This window comes from Hirundo rustica, chromosome 17, assembly GCF_015227805.2.
Source record: "Hirundo rustica isolate bHirRus1 chromosome 17, bHirRus1.pri.v3, whole genome shotgun sequence".
Classification (NCBI taxonomy): Eukaryota; Metazoa; Chordata; class Aves; order Passeriformes; family Hirundinidae; genus Hirundo; species Hirundo rustica.
In genome coordinates this window covers 11,632,909-11,649,343 of record NC_053466.1, presented here as the reverse complement: position 1 = coordinate 11,649,343, position 16,435 = coordinate 11,632,909, and the positions used below count along the sequence as shown (strand labels likewise).

General features: G+C 48.1%; 1 protein-coding gene across 1 annotated transcript; it reads left to right on the top strand.

Annotated features, from left to right (window-relative positions):
- The first annotated feature begins 2,983 nt into the window (after positions 1-2,983).
- Positions 2,984-16,175, top strand: LOC120760501 (T-box-containing protein TBX6L). The gene is made up of 10 exons (XM_040080892.2): positions 2,984-3,010; positions 3,520-3,846; positions 8,023-8,167; positions 9,148-9,250; positions 9,694-9,858; positions 10,176-10,322; positions 10,822-10,892; positions 11,665-11,756; positions 12,065-12,257; positions 12,871-16,175. The coding sequence occupies exons 2-10, from the start codon at positions 3,831-3,833 to the stop codon at positions 13,295-13,297; spliced, it is 1,359 nt and encodes a 452-aa protein (XP_039936826.1). The 5' UTR covers positions 2,984-3,010; positions 3,520-3,830; the 3' UTR covers positions 13,298-16,175.
- The last annotated feature ends 260 nt before the right edge of the window (positions 16,176-16,435 follow it).

The following is a 16,435-nucleotide window of genomic DNA, read 5'->3' as shown; positions in this document are numbered from 1 at the left end:
CTGCCAGAGCTCAGCAGCTCTGTCCTGGCCAACCCTGCACTTGTATTTCCTATTTTCTGGGTGAGGTGTCAGGCACTAACAAGGACAAGGAGTCACATGCTGGCACAGCTGTAGGAGCAAGATTTTTATCAGGCTTTTTCTCTGGAAAAAGTCGGCTTTTCCCCATGGCCCTGTGTGCCAGTAATAAGTCAGGCTGCATTTGCTTCACGGTGAGCTGAGCCTGGATTTAAGGAGCCAGTTTGTGGATTCTGGAGAATCTGGGGCCACTTGGTGATTTTAATGAAATATGAAAGTAAGTAGGTATCAGTGCAGAGCTCTCTGGTTTATTTTGGGCCCTGTGGATGACATGCTGTCTTTTCACTTTCCTGTACTCATTCAGGGCAGATGGCAGAGGATCCTTCACGGAGTGGCCAAGATGCTCTGGGACTGCGGCCGCTGTGCGGGGTGGGAATCAGCTAAATGAGCCCCATTTGAATGGCAGGAAGGCTTTGCTCAAGTTTCAGAGGGGAGGATCTCTTAGATGCAGTTTGCACTGCTCCGTGTTGTCCTTCCCTGCTTGTGCAGATCCAGGCAGACAAGGCAGCCTCGCTTTAGCCCAGTTTGTTAAAGCTGATTTAACAACAATTCCTCACAGAGGGAAACCTGAGGGCTGGGTGCTGGCTACTGCACCCACGAGCAATGATCCAGGGCTGTTTCTTTTGAGAGGTGACTTTTACATTTCAGTCTCCCCGGCAGTAACTGTGTGCCCCCCACTGCAGCCCGCTCTCCGGGAGAGTGCTTCCCTGGGAGCTCTGCCTGGGCACAGGTGGCAGTGCCACCCCAGCCCCGTCAGCCAAAGCCTGGCACCTGATCTGTCCTCCAGCAGCGTGGGAGCCCCGGGCAGCCATGGCAAGACAATCACTGTGTGGGAGAGCTGGAGGCTTGTGCACAAACCAGCTCCCTGCAGGCTCCTGCTGAGCTCTAAGGGTTAAACCTTCGCTTAAGGTGGGAGAAATGCCAGAAAACATTTGCCTTCCTACAAAACCCAGAGGGGAATGCTTCTTTCTAATCAGCTTCTCAAAGAGATGCAAAGCAAAAGCTCTTGGCCTCTGCTTTTGTGATCACACATCTCCTCCCTCCTGCCCTACCTCATCCCTTGGCGTAGGGCAGAGCCTGCTGTTAGAGCTGGGCTCGGCAGGATTGATCCGTGCTGCGTGTCACTGACTTACACGTGTCACATCCACTCTCTCTCCCATCCCTCCCACACCCTCAGCCTCCAATTTGCCAGTGAATTGTTAGACACCAGCACATTCACCCCTGGCTTCCCATCAAACTGCCTCAGGGCTCTCCATGGACGGACAGATGAGGGTAATGTGCTAAATTCCCCCTTTGCTGGGGATGAAATTCCTGGGGATTGCTCCTATTAGCCACGCTTTCCAGCAATAGTAACAAATTCACTTTTTTTTTCACTTTGGAAACATTTCCAGTGCGACTAGAATGGCTGGGAGAAAGCCGGTCGTTAACTAGTCATGGGTAATTAATGGCTCCACCTTCCCCATCAATCAGCTGGGAGAAGCCAAAAGGATTTGAGTGCTTTTAGCAAATGTGCATTCCCCAGACATGCTGATACACAGTGTGCAAATGAAGTGGCAGCAGGAGACCATCTCATAGCCTTTGTGGAAGCAGCACTAAGTCATGATACACATCCCACGCTCCTGTCAGGTGAAGTCTGAAATTCCCAGAGCTGCTGCTGCTGTTGTGCGGTTTCTGACTGTGTGGGATGTTGATTCATCTCGCTGCTAGCTTGAATCTGACCCAATTTTTGTTCTATTTTTCCTTTTCAGATTCTGATGATGGTTGTCTTTTCCCGCTTTCTACAATTAAAATACTAGCATTAGAAAAGCAGGACGTGGAGTGGGGAGCAGATGCAATGCTGGCCTTCCTTCTGTAGCAGGGCAAAAAAGCATTTCTGCATCCTATTTTGTGTCTGGTAGTGGCTGTGCAGGCACGAGCAGAGATCTGACCTTGATACCGTTTCAGCTGACCTTTTCCCTTCTGATTTACTTCTCCGTGTTTTTATTAAATAATTTCCACTCGAGCTACAGGTTGAGATTTCGGCACCACATGGTATTCCTCTCCCCAGTGATGCTGAGACCCCACAGCTCTGGATGTCTCCAGGTTACCTGAGGGAGAACAGCCCGTAGTCATCTGTGTTACCCAGAGGTTTGAAAGGGATGCCAGCAAGGCTGGATGTGCTTCTTCAGAGGTCCCAGCAGCCACTGGACCATCTCCTGCTATAAAATCCTCCTCAGGACTTCCCAAATTCTCCAATCCCTTTTCTTTTAAACCTTCTTCCTTCCCACACTAAGCATTGGCTTTTCTCTCCCTGGCTAGCACTGGGATGCCTAAAATTCAATATAGCACTGCGAGAGAGTCAGTCCCTGCTCTGATTAATCTCCTTTGTCCCCTTTGCACCTCCTTGCATTGCCTGCTCCAAAAGGCAGTAAAAACAGAACTGAAGGAATGTTGTTTGGCTGTAGAAGCTCACTAAATAAATTCAAAATCTGCTTTGTATGTCAGACTGAAGATCAGATGTCCCAGTAACACCCCTGACAAAATAGAAGAAAACGTTTATTTTATTTGGAATAAATCTAGACAGTGAAAGAGATGCAGCAGCCTTATAGCGTGTTCTTTGTAATGAACGGAGCTCCTAAATTTGCTGTGCAGGACCCAGCAGTGGCCCGTTCAGAGTGATATCCTGCTTTTGACCTCCACTTTTTGTTTTGTTTTGGGGTTTTTTTGACCATCTTGGTCCTGTAAATGTTAGTACAGCCGCTCTGTGTGTGAATGCACAGAAGCCCCTTCCTCAGGAGGTGCAGTGGCTGCGTTGTGCCCTGGAGCTTCAGCCTTGATTGCTGTCTCTTAGCACTTGTAAGCACTTACAAGCACAAAAGCTAATGGTCACACTTGCAGAATAAACTAATTAAGGGAAAATGCTCCAGCCCGTCGATTTCTGCTCAGCCTTCCCTGGGTGAGAGCAGTGCCTTGAGCAAGGCATAACCTCAGTGCCCGATGCTCCCGGAGAAGGAGCGCAGTTAAGGGCTGGGAATGCAGAAATTGGGCAGATGAGTGACGTTACACCATCGAATGTGCTCATGTTGTTGGAGAGGGCATCTGTGGGTGAAGGGATGCATTCCAGTCGTGAGAGCAGTTCCAAACTTTACACAGACTGTTAATCACCCACCTGCAAGGAATGAGCTCGATGCCATCCTGATTCTGATACCAGAAATCAAGAGTAAAAACGGATCTGTGTGCTGAAGATGAGAATTATCACAAACCCATGGAACAGCCGAAGAGAAATTATCCCCGCTTGCCGTCTAAGGGGTTTGTTTTTATTTTGTAGCTAAGTCCTCGACTGATGTTTTCGGTCCCGTCTCTATTTGTTTAAAAGTGCGTTAGCAGTAAATCAAGGTGCATTTCCCCTGTAGGGTTTCCTGTATGTCAAAGCCATGTTAATTCTCTTTGATTTTCTTCCCCTAGCCCCAGCCATTGCTGCAGATCCTTCCTCTCTTTGTCCCTTCGGACATCAAAGGCTCGCAAGGGGACAGCCCCGGCGGGAAGCTCCTCCCTGCTCATTAGGCTCCATAAAACAGGAACTCACCTTGGCTAGCTGTGCTTGGAGCCCCATCCTCATCCCGCTCACTCTTGACACTGGGGCTCGGAAGGAAGGGCTTGTGCTTGCTTCAGGAAATCAGACCTGCTTTTGAACTGGACTATTTTGGCTCCCCTTGTAAGAACTCTGGTGGCTCTCTTGGCCCTGCAAGCTCCTCGACGTCACAGTACATGGAAAAATGCAAGCTTTACCAGGTAAGTGAAGGATCCTTCCCTCTTCTCACGGCACAGAAGGATCCCAGACCCGTGCCACAAAGGGAGCGAGTGCTCCTGAAGGGCTTACCAACATTTACAGAAGAGTGCATGGGGATGGAGAGGATTGAAAAACTGCTTGCTTTTTTTTTTTTTTTTTAATGGGAGTAAATGGAAAGTTGTGGATTTGAGTGTTTTTTGAGAGCCTTAGAAGATCTTTTGTAAGGTAGCAAAGGTTTGCTCACCATTGTGCCCCAAACTCCCTCACCCACATCACCTTGTGTAGTGTGACCCTTCAGCTGGAGGCTGGAGATGTTTGTGGATTGTCTACAAAGCAGTGAGTTCTTCAGGTTGAAGGCCACAGAAAGTTTGGAAATACTTGTATTTTTAATGACTGTTCTGATACAAACTCTCTGGTTTGGGGTTTTTTTTTCCTATTTCCTATGCCCTTTGAAAGCATGAACCCCACTCAGGCACAGCTGACTCCTTCCAGGTTCCCGCCCAGCACAGGATTTTTGTGATTTCCTTAGGGTTTCATTATATTTTCCTTCAATCCATCCCATAGCACGCTGTTAATCTCTCCTGTGTGGAGCAGGATTGGATTGGGCACGATGACAGAGATACCTTGGGACGCTAAGGGCCATCAGAGGTGCTGTATTTGTCAGTGCAACTGAACCCTAAATTTACTCTGGGGTTTTGCTCTGCATCACAAAAAAAAAAAAAAAAAAAAAAAAAAAAAAAAAAAAAAAAAAGAAAAAAAAGAAAAAACCAAAAAATCCTGGCCCTGTTTATAGGTACATCAGAGGTGACTGGGCAGTCTCAGCTTCCTTTCTCTTCCTCTGCAAGATGTCTCATTCATGAGCAAAATACATGTGCAGTGGTTTAGATGATTTCCACCTTTGCTGCTATTTTGGGGGTTTTTTTCAGTCCCTGCTGTGTTGATCTGATTCATACGGATTTCTGCCACTTGAATTTTAAGTTGAAAAACAAAAGAGCAGCAATGAAAAAAAAAAAAAGTATTATGGTATTATCATGATAAAGATTCCAAATATTGCAGTATTCACCTCATTTTCTTACTGGGTTGCTTCTGGTGTGTATGACCCCCTACAGCAGAAATGTTCCAGGTGATGACTGGATGCATCAGAGAGGTGAAGCCATTGCATCTGTAGAAACATCGTACTTTTGTTATTGCCAAAAAACTTTCTGGATCTGAGAAATGAGGCTCCCTCCAGAGGGTCGGGGTGTTTCCACTGACACTGAGAAGATCAGAGAACATGGGAGGGGTTTTTTGCTTGTTTGCAAGATGAATTTATTAGAAAGTTTTGTATGTTGATGTGCATTCTTCCCTGGTGGACCGTGGATAGCTGTAAGTGTTGTGCTTCGCTTGGAAGATAACAGCAACAAATGTAATAAGAACTGATTTAATCAAGGTAGGCATAGCTTTTCCCTTATTGGAGTTTCCTCAGTATTGCAAATCCTATCCTACGCATTTTGGAAAGGCTGCAACAAATTTTCTGGTGTTTTAACGTTGTCTCAGTAATGGAGAGTTAATTGAGGAACGGCTTTAGGTGAGGCAGTTGTACTCCAGCATTTTCTATCCAGAGATCTTCCTCCTAAAACTACCAAATTGTCTCACATTTCTCCTTCTTTCCTGTCTGTCCCCAAGATGACAAAAAGATACGTACAGCTCGTTCTAGATACACAAACTGTAGCACGAGCTACTCCTATTGCTTTAAGGACCTTCAAGTCAAGCACAGAATAGACTGAAGGTTTCTTAATTTCTGTGCCTTTACCATAGCAGCTTCTTGCCTTTCAGCCTCATCTGGACATAAATAACATGTTTTTGAATGGGCCACGTTTGGGGTTACCAACACAGTGATAACAGGAATATTTTTTAAAAAATAAAACTAGAACTGCTGGAAAATGTTTAAATCTCTTTCAGATAATAACAGTTTTAAAACCAAGTTGCACAGAAGGGGAAGCTGGAGAAGTACAGCTCACCAGGTTCCATTCAGTGCTTGGACACTGCCCAAACCTCTCTGTGCCATAATTCCAACACTCAGGCATCTGTGGGAGGGTGAGTGCGTGAGCCTTGCCATCAGTAACACAGGCACAAACTAGCAGGGAATCAAAAATCCAAGCAAAATTTGCAAACAAAATCCGAAGTGGATGCTACAAATAGATCCATCACTGCAGGGTCCCGCTGAACCGACAGCAGCTGAGTGGATCCATTCAGCAGCTCCCACCATTGCTGGGCTCCAGGTCCTCGTGCAGACTGCTCACGTCCTGCTTTTCAGCCTCAGCCTGTGCACACAAAACCTGCACCGTGAAAGGCATTAACTACATTTTAAAACCTTAGCTGCAACATTTATTGTCCCTGTCTCCTGCAGCATTGTGCTCCTACAGGTGTGTTGTGGACTCATCTTGGTAAAAACCAGATTACAATATCTGCCTTTGATTTTTAATTCGGTGTTGAACTCCTTTCACTTCAGTTCCTCTCACTGGAAATCTCCCCTCACTAAAGACTCCTGAGATCTGCCTTGTTGGAGTCTCTTTTAATGGCATTGGAATTTGCTTAAAGAAATGTTAATTCGAAAACTCATTTGGGGAAGAAGCGAGCATCTGTCTAGCTAATCAAAACCTGTTTGCATTTATTTGTGGCTGGATGGCTCCTGTGGGAAATCAGCCCAATTTTATTGTAACTCCTTTTGATACATGTGCTGCACTGAGCTACCAAATGCATGGTCTCATGGCAGCTTTCATGTCTTTGCAAGAGGATATGGGGGAAGCTTTAGTAAGAAGATGTTAACAGGCTAATCTTGGTGAGCAAACTAGGTGTCACTTCTTGGCCAGTTCATTAATGTTGGATCAAAGCAGAAAAAAGGGTAGAGGATTTTTTTTTTTTTTTTTTTAATGCCTAAAGACCTCTACAAACAAAGTTATATTTTAATGTTTGCTACTTCTTAATCCTGAGGGAAGAACCGCTTAGACTTGTACTGGGTTGTTTTGGTGGAAAGATGCCCTTTTGTGAAAAAAGCTAATTTCTCTGAAAATAGTTGTTTGCTTTTTGTGAACGCTCTTTTGAAGACATTACTCAGGAAAGCTGTAACAAGGTGAAAATCCCATTTTTTTTCTGCTATGCTGCGAATAAGACCTGATCAGGCTGAGAGGCAGAAAAATCTACCTTTTAGACAAATAGCTGTGCCTGGCTGCTAATGCACCACCCAGAGGGGTCCCTGACCTGCTGCTGTGGGCGCCCCACCGAGCAAGATCCTCATCCCTCCTCGGGGCAGGGTTCCTAAAGCCCGGCTGGCTCTGAAGTCAGCCCAGAAGAGCTCTTCTGGCTCACATTCTGACCTCAAATGGAACCGGGCTTCTCACTACGGCAGCAGCACTCTTGCCTGCATTGCAATGCTGCTGAGAGCACCTACTGGAGGTTTTAAGGAGGTTTTTAATCCAAACAGAGGTGGTTGGTGCCATCAACACCAAAGGCAGTTCCTGCAGAGTGGTTTCCCTTTCCCCATGCCCAGAGGCACAGGTGGTGCTGTGCCTGCAAGAGGAAGAGCAGCAGGTCGCAGCACTGCCATGGTGTTATGGTGTTACTGAAGAGACACCTTCCACCCCTCCCAGGCTCCTCAGGGCTCCCCATCTCCACTGCCAGTTCAGACCAGCCTTTCTCTTTTCAGAATATCCATAGTCTATCTCTGTCACCTCCTTTTCTTGCCTTCCCTTACATTCAGGACTCCTGCCTGTCTCATCTTTGTCTTCTGGGGGGATTTTTCACCTCTGCTACCACCTACTTGTCATTTTCCCTGATTACCCACTGGCACTCTTAAAATCTTTCCAGTCCTTTCAGCTTTCGTTGTATTCTCTTGACAAAGTGTTGTTTTGTGTGTCCCTGATCGTACCAGCACAGGGGATTGTGGCTACCTGCCAGTGTGGGTTTGTAACAATGGAATCTGGGTTGAGTTGGTGCAACACACAGATCCTTCCAGAAGGACCTACCAGCTAAAACCAAACCTGGAAAAGGCTCCCTACCTCTGAGCCTACTAAGTAACAGGAATCCTTTGAAGAGCAGGATCAGTTTTTAAGAGGTTTGCTGTGGCACAGACTGCCCAGACCCCGAGGGCGGGCTCCCCTCCCGTCTGTCTGCAGTCACCCTCTCATTTCTCCTTCCAGACGTGAAAGCGCCGTGTGAGGCCCTTCCTTCCCCCAGCCTGGAGCCCTTCCCACAGAGCTCCATCGTGGTCACCCTCGAGGACATGGGGCTCTGGATGAAGTTTCACCAGATAGGGACTGAGATGATCATCACCAAATCTGGCAGGTAATGGGCACAGGACAGCTGCCCGCACACCAAACCCCTCCGAGCTGCTGGCAAAGTGTCCAGGTGCTCGTTTTTCTACTGGTGGCTTTTACACTGGTTTTGTAGCCGATCTTCCTGACCCTGGCAGAAGAATTGCACTTTCAGGGTGTCATAGAAATCCAAACTGTGAAGTGCAAAAGGTCACTTGTGGGGCTGATGTGCTGAGAAAACTCCTGTACCCTTATCTCACCATGTAACACTGGAGTTCTTCCTGTCACTTTGAGGTTGCTCTGGGAAGTGCCCTGGGCTCCCTTTGCCTGGGTCGCAGGCAGCAGCAGTTGAGCAGTAAACGCTTGGGTTTGAGTCTGTGTTTGCAGACAAGAATATGGCCCAGACTCGTAACAATCTGTGTGTGCAGACTCCGCTGAAGTATAAATGAGTCACGTATTGTGGAGCTTGCAGTGAAAGAAGATGGAATTGTGAAGCTGTAAAGTATTGTGTCAACGCTGCTGTGAGCTGGAACAATCCCTTTGGGTAGGGAGGTAGCTGTCAAAGCTTTTTTGCAGAGTCAGAAGTTAAAAGTAGCGGCAGGGAGCATGGGAACAGAAAGCTGGGTGTGCTCTTAGACGAGAGCACGTTTTCTACCCACGCTCAGATTTAATCCATCCTCCAGGGCCGTGAGAGCTGCAGCAGGCCAGGAACTAGGTACAGCCTCCAAATAGCTCCTTTCAAGTTTCCCACTGTTGTGTTAGAGGAATTGGAAGAACAAAAGCAGTAACGGTGTCAGGCCCTCAGTGACTGCTGCCCTGTTAGTGTCTGTCCCAGCTAAACCCACAGGACTGGACACTCCATCAATGAGATGGACAAATGGTCAGTGGCTGGCTGGAGAAATACTGCTCACAGGGCTTTGCACAGCAGTGAGTAAATGTGACATGCTGCTTGATCATTAACAGCCACTTTACAGAGAAAGCTTTATACTCTATTTCTCATTTCTCCTTCAGGCGAATGTTTCCTCAATGCAAAATCAAAGTCTCTGGCTTAATCCCATATGCCAAGTACCTCATGCTGGTAGATTTTGTGCCAATGGATAACTTCAGGTACAAGGTAAGTACTTTAAATAACAGAATTTATGCTGTCCTTTCATCTTTGTTTGAAATAGATTAATCTTTATGCTTCACTTGTCACACTGATAAATAAATTCTCTTTGGACAAAGTTCAGAAGTAATTGATGGATTTTATGCCTCTCTGGAGTTATTTGTCAGTTTTGCTTGGGGAGCAGCTGGAAAGGTAACTGATATTCATTGTAAGCAGTACAGTTTTAATCAAGATTAATGTCAGACTTTTCTGGCAGCCATTGGGAGAAAGGGAGGAAAAATGAGGCCAAAACTTGGAGCTGATTTGGTAATGTGATGATGGCTCATAAGAGAGAATCTGCTACTTGTGCTTCAGAGGAGTGCACTGAATTGACAGTGAAGCCAACTTGCTGGGGCTTTTCTGTACGGAAAGCATTTCTTTTAAGCTCCAGATTTTTGTCTTTCCCTTCACAGTGGAATAAAGATCAGTGGGAAGTTGCAGGAAAAGCAGAGCCCCAGCTCCCTTGTCGCACCTATGTCCACCCAGATTCCCCAGCTCCTGGCAGCCACTGGATGAAAGAACCTGTCTCCTTCCAAAAACTGAAGCTCACTAACAACACTCTGGATCAACATGGGCATGTAGGTTGTGCTGTGCTTTCTTGGAATTCATTGCAGACAAACCTTGTGGGAAACAAGCAGGATTTGTGAGGAATTAGATGATGTAAAAATCAAAACATATCCAGGTGCCCTTGCTTGCCCCCTCAGCCCAGCCCTTGTGCCCTCTATAGCTCCCTGCCAGGGAAGGGCTGGGTCTGTGCTGTCACTGCAGGGCCTTGGCTTGGACACCAATCCCAGCAGGAGTCCCTGCTTACGACTGGGTGTCCTGGGAGTCTGCACAGGGAGTCTGCGTGCTGGCAGTGGTGGCACGTGGAAACCTTGGCCTTTGTGTGTCCCAGATCATCCTGCACTCCATGCACCGTTACAAGCCGCGCTTCCACATCGTGCAGGCAGATGACCTCTTCAGTGTCCGCTGGAGCATCTTCCAGGTGTTCAGCTTCCCTGAGACTGTCTTCACCTCTGTCACTGCCTACCAGAACGAGCAGGTACGGTGTGCAGGCTCTGCTTCTGGGCACGCTGTGAAATGCTGTCTGGAAAATTGCTGTGAAGGAAGGCGTCTCCTTCCTGTCTGCTCATGCTGGGCACCTGGGGGGGCAGCGGGAAGAAATGGGCACATCGTGGTTCCTGTGGAAAACATCTCCTCTGTGATGAGTTGTGTACCTTGATTGTATTGAGTGCACTGTCAGTGACACTGACAAACGCAGTAAAAAGTAGGGCTGCAGGTGCAGATACAGATCCTCACCCTGTATATTCCTCTAGTCAGATGAATCCCACCCAAATCCCTGCTGAGCCTGGCACTTCTCTCTGTGGGTCAGTTCCTGATCAGTGATGGGGCTGCTGGGAGAGCTGAGGTACTGCGGCAAAGCCATGTCCAAAACCCTCACACGGTTTATCTGTTGTGATAAATACTGAGGTGAAGGTCTGGGAACAGTGAGGAACCCAACCAGTCACTGTGATGCTGAGTCTTGTTCCTTTCATTTGAAGATTACAAAGCTCAAGATTGACAACAATCCATTTGCTAAAGGTTTCCGTGAACATGGGAAGAACACTCGAAGGTAAACTGTTTTTTTCATTTTGGTTTGTTTATAGCTGGAGTTCACTTGTGAATTTTACCCAAGGTCTTTGAGCAGAACTCTAGCAGCCAGCTCTGCTGAGCCTGCTGCATTGTGCACACTGTATCTGGGAGTGATGTCCCTCTGTGCAGCCTCTTCTCAAGAGACTTGGGGAGTGGGAGGTGACAATTCCTACAGAAGTGTGGGAGGTGTGACAAACTTGAGACCTGCACTCCCTTGCACATTGGAGCTAGACTGGAGTCTGACATATGAATAGCAGTGATAACAGGAGCCCACAGCAGACCATTTAGTCTCTGGGAGATCAGCTTGATTCTGACATTTGGAGGCTCCCTTGTCTCCTTTTCCTGTGGGTGGAAAAGTGTCTCTTCCAGTGGGAGATTTTGTCTGCAAGAAGGAAGATGGATACCAGTACCAGTGAGATCTTCTGCTTGGTCTGAGGGCAGCCAGTGGATGAGATGAAAACAAAAAGCTTAAATTGCAACCCCAGACTGGCAATAGAGAAGGAAAATAATGGAGGTTTTTTTTCCAAGCAGAAAATGTTACAAAAATATCTGAGATTTTGTTTTGTGCTATTTTATGCCTGAAAAAAAAAATCTGAAAAAAAATCCTGACGAAAAAAGGCCAAAGCTGACTCTGTTTTACTTAAACTTTAAAAACGTTATGGATTTTCTTTCTCATCTTAATAGCATCCACGCCTGTTTATCTAGGCAAAAAACTTACATCAAAGCTATTCCCACATCTTTTTTCTTCCCAGGGAAGGACGAGCCAAATGCCAGAAGCCCAGTCCAGCCAAGAGCCAGAAGAGGAAGCTGCCTGAGGAAAAGGAGCCTGCTGCTGAGGAACGTGGTAATATTGATCACAACAAACCCAGAGGATGATATTCAGGAAGTTTTTTAAGCTGCATCATTCCTGGCTGCTTGCAGTGGCACAGCTAAGGAGAGGGGACAGGGCAGGACTGACCACCACAGTATGTGGGCAGAAAAGAGCTGGAAGGGGATATTCCCTTAAGACAGAAGGACTGCAGGAGGTGGTGGTGTGTTTCCTTCCACCATCCTGTGATTACTGCAACTGCCAGTAGACCATTGTGACCTTTGCCTCCCTCCTTCCCCTTTCTCATTCTTTTCCATTCTTTCTTTTCCCCTGCTTTGAGTCAGATTTTGAGAAGGATGAGAATGTAGATGTGAAGGAAGAGAGTAACCCTGTGGTGGTGAGCAGTGGCTATCCCTTCTGGGGCTCGGAGCAGAGCAGCAGCCAGGCCTTCCCTGCAGCCTCTCCAGTGCCTGCTGAGCAGAGGGAGGGGCTGGCCAGAGAGCAGCAAGTGCCAACGCCGTCCTACCAAACGTATCGGTGAGTGCTACCTTCCGGTCCAAAGCCACGCTTTAACTGGTGGGATTCCTCTTCTCCTCACCCTGCTGGGTGTTTCCTAAGGAAAACCGCCAGGTGGGAATAGGGAGAGGATGCCTTTCTGTTGGACAGCACATGTGCTTGAGAGATGGTAGATTATCATGGGCACAGGTCCAAGGATAGCCTTTCTCTTCTGGTTCAAACCCATTGGTTCTGGGCGTGCTTGTGTCTTTGTAATGTTCTTTATTTCCCAGTCCCAAAACGCTCTCCCAGCCAGCTCTGTGTACTACAGAGCTTGCCTGTCCTTTGGAGGAACTGTGGGAGCAGTGACAAGACTCCAGGGATTTCTCCTTCCTCATTGCAAAATGGGGTGTGAGTGAGCCCAGACGAGAACTGGGCCAGAACTAAGGTAATCTGGCCTCACGTTCTCTGGCATTTCATTTTTCTGTGAGTGTGACAGTGAGGCCTGGGCTAAAAATCCCCAGTTAACAGTAAGATGAAGCAGTAGGCAAGGGGAAGAGCTTGCCCTGCCTTTCCCCAGGGGATCTTTGTGGATTTTCCATGGTTTTCCAGACTGGTAGGTCTGACTCTCTCTTCTCTCTGCCCTTGGGCCCAGGTTCCACGAAGCTGGGGACAGCCAGCAGCTTCCCAGCCGGGATGCCACAACCTTGAACGATTTCCGGGCGAGGTGCCACGCCTTGGATCTCGCCATGGTGCCCGAGCATGACTCCAAACAGCTCCCAGAGGGCTTCACCAACCTGCCCCCACTGCCCCCACCTCTGCCTCCTCCCCAGGACTACACAGGAGTGGTGAACATGGCTCTGGACACTGTGGGGAAAGCGGGGCCCCGGGCGCCCATGTACAGTCCCTATGGCACGGAGCAGGGCCTGGGGCAGTGGGTGGTGCCTTCCCACAGCCAGTACAGGGCAATGAGCTACTCGGCCTTCTCCACGGAGTACAACACACAAGGAACTCCAGGACATGCCCACGGCACCGTGGCAGAGTGGAGCCAGTACCCTCTGTTCCCCTACGCCTGCTGGTGAATGGGAAGGACCCTTCCCAGTGAAAAAAACTGAAAGAAAATTGTAAATGAGATTGAATTTGCTCTGGGGTGTTGGACTTGTGAAGCTTTGCCTACACTAGGCAGAGGTATTGCTGCAAGCAGTAGCATGGGACACCTTCACTTCCCTGTCTCCTTGCACAACAACCCCCTCACCATATTTCACAAGCAGTGGTTAAACTGGTGGCTGCCCCAGCCATGTCATTGTGGCTCAGGCTCAATGTGTTCTGCGGTGGTTTTTTTCCCCAGCAGGAGTAGGAAACCACAGGTCTGCAAGAACAGTATTTAAAGAGCTGCTGAACTGGCAGTCACAGTGTTGGCATCTCGCATTTGGCAGCTTCCAACATCCCTTCCTCCTGGGACTTCCAGTAAGCCATCCACGTGGCCAAAAAGCTGTAGAAAATATTGCAAAGACGAGCAAAGCAAGCAATCCTGGTGAACTTTAAGCAGCTTCCTCACTTAGTATAGTCAAAGTAAAGCTAGAGTCTTGCCTTTCTTCCAGCAGCAGCAGCAGAGAGTAAAATGCACAGCAAGGTGTGTCTGGAGCACAGCAGTGGGTCGTGCAGGCAGGGCAGAGCTTGTTCCATGCAGGAGTAGCAGCAAGGCTGCGTGTGGTGTCTTCCTGTCCCCGTGGCCAGCCCTCCTCTGTCAGCCCTAGACTGGAGGTCAGTGAAACGCTCTTCATTCTGTGGAGGTGGAGGGATGTTGTTCATGGAATCTGGGGGGCTACTCTGGGGCTTTCCAAGGTTGTCAGAAGCAGAGCCATGAACAGCAGTGCTCCTGTGTCACTCCAACCTCTTCCTTTAGAGGAAAAGGAAATTTTCCACTGTGAACTTACTCCTTCTCCCACTCCCTGCCGCCCCTGGAGAATATAATTTATAGTTGTGGTTCCTGCTGTGTGAGTGTGTGAAGTCATCTCTCCGCTGTTTGGGAGTCTGTAGGGATCTGTCCATGTTCAGTTAGCAGAGTGGCTCCACCTCCCTCCTCTCTGCTCCCATCCTGGCCAGGAGCAGGCTGTGCACTGCCATGCTAGCAGGGATTCTTTTCATCCTCCTGTTAGAAGGGGGAGGTCTCCCTGTTTGCCCAAATGCAGCTGGCCCTGGCATTGGGGACTTGGTGAGACAAGACTCATTGCCTCTCAGGGAGGATAGACATGTTCCTGGGTGTTATTCAGGGAGGTTTTCATGTCACACTAATGGCTGCCGTGTGGTCTCTGCAGGCACTGAGGTGTGTCGTTTAGCCTGTGTGCCAGATGGCTTTCTGTGTGCACACACGTGTGAGTGCGTGTGTGTGTGTGTGTGAAGCAAGATGTTGATTCTGAGCAGACCTGGGCAGGTTTGTGCCCAGTGCATCAGGACCCCTGTGCAGGGACACTGGGAAAGGCTTGCACCAGGTTTTTGGGGCACCAGCTCCTCACTGTGCATCTGCATAGTGTAGGGATGTTGAGCCATGTTGTTGTTGTTAAAATTACTGTGAAAAGTAGCCCTGTAAATTTGTGGACTCAGCTACGATGACTGTTTCCCTATTTAAATTGTATATTGTGAACTGCTTTTGTGCCACAATTATGATATGTACAGAGCATCTGAGTACTTCCCCTGGGCTTCCCAGGATGTGAGGATGTGCAGCATTGAAATAAAGGTCAGACTTTGCCACAGTACATGTACACAATGCCCTGTGAGCCTCCCCTCTGACGGCACCCTGGCCAGCAGTGATTTGTACCTGCTGTGCATGACACATGTGGATGTGAGCAACTCACTTAAAGGGAAATCTGGCTGGAGAAACAAAATGTGGAGCAGATTTTTTTTTTTAATGCCAAAATATCGTGATTTCCCGCTGTCCAAATGCCAGCTGCATAAAGGCAGGTCAGCTGTAAAAGGCTGTCTCTGGCCATTAGTAGTTAATTTTGCCACCACTGTCCTTCACATCTTGGAAATGGGATGAGCGGAATGGCTGGGGAGCTGAGTGCGTGCCTTGAGCATCATGTGCCCGAGGGGGGCACTTTGTGCACGACCCAGGATCGCTGCCAGCAGCATGCCCAGAGAGAATGCATCTCCCACAGGCTACCTGCTTGGATCCGTTTCATCTTTGTAGCTGGGACGTGTTTCCCTGTCACAGAGCGCTAATGAGGATGGAAAGCTGCAGTGAGCACCAGTAACTGAGGCCAGCTAGGCAGCACTGGGGAATTCCTGTGAAAATAGGAGTGCAATGCTGTTTCTTTCAAACCTTTGCAGTAGCAGTGCAGGTGCTGCTGCCCCCTGGGCCTGTCGGTAGAGCTGGTTTGGCAGACGGCTCTGCACTGGGGTAAAAGATTCAGCTTTGTGGCTTTGTGCCTAGGACGAGCCATCAATTACTCATCAGCCTTCTGTTGCAACAGGACTGCTCGCCCTTCTCCAGTGAATCATCCAGCTTGCTGGAGAAGTACCTATCCTTTCCCTCTGATTAGAAGCTGCGCTCGGCTTGTTTGGGAAGCCTTTGGAGAATTTGCCTGTAGGTGTGCTCTGGACTCTGCTCCCGCCCCCTCCCTTTGCAGTTCCCACTGGCTTGTTTTCTTCAGCTGTGGCATTTAAAGTCTATGTGAGCTCGACTGCAATGCTGGTTTTGCACGCATGTGAGATAATGTAATGCCTCTGACAGCTTCAATAAAAGGAAATGAGACATGTGGAAGTCAGGCCATTAAGACTAATAAAATAAACTCAAAAGTGTAGGTTTTGTGCATCTCTCTCAAGCACAACGTGTTCTGCTTTAGTCATGTTACCTGGGGCCAGTTTGTACATGCATGACACGCTGTTGATCTCAGCAGTCATTGTTCTCCAGTGTGTTCAGTGAGCCTCAGGTTATCTGCTCACACTGCTAGATGTGACTCAAGCTCTTGCACCAATTCTTTGCAGAAAATTGTTTATTTTCTCTGTGTTTTCTGCTCCTCTCCTGCAGAGAAGTTACATAAGGAGAAGGGCAAATGGACTATAAATGGGATCTAGGTAAATTTCCTATGAGAAATCAAGATCTTGATTTATTTTGGTTTCTCCTACTGGTTTTTGCAGCCTTAAGCCTTGTCCGACAGTGCTCCAATGCAGATGGGAATGGCAGAAGAATGTTTTCTTGCCGATGCTGCAGTTGTTCC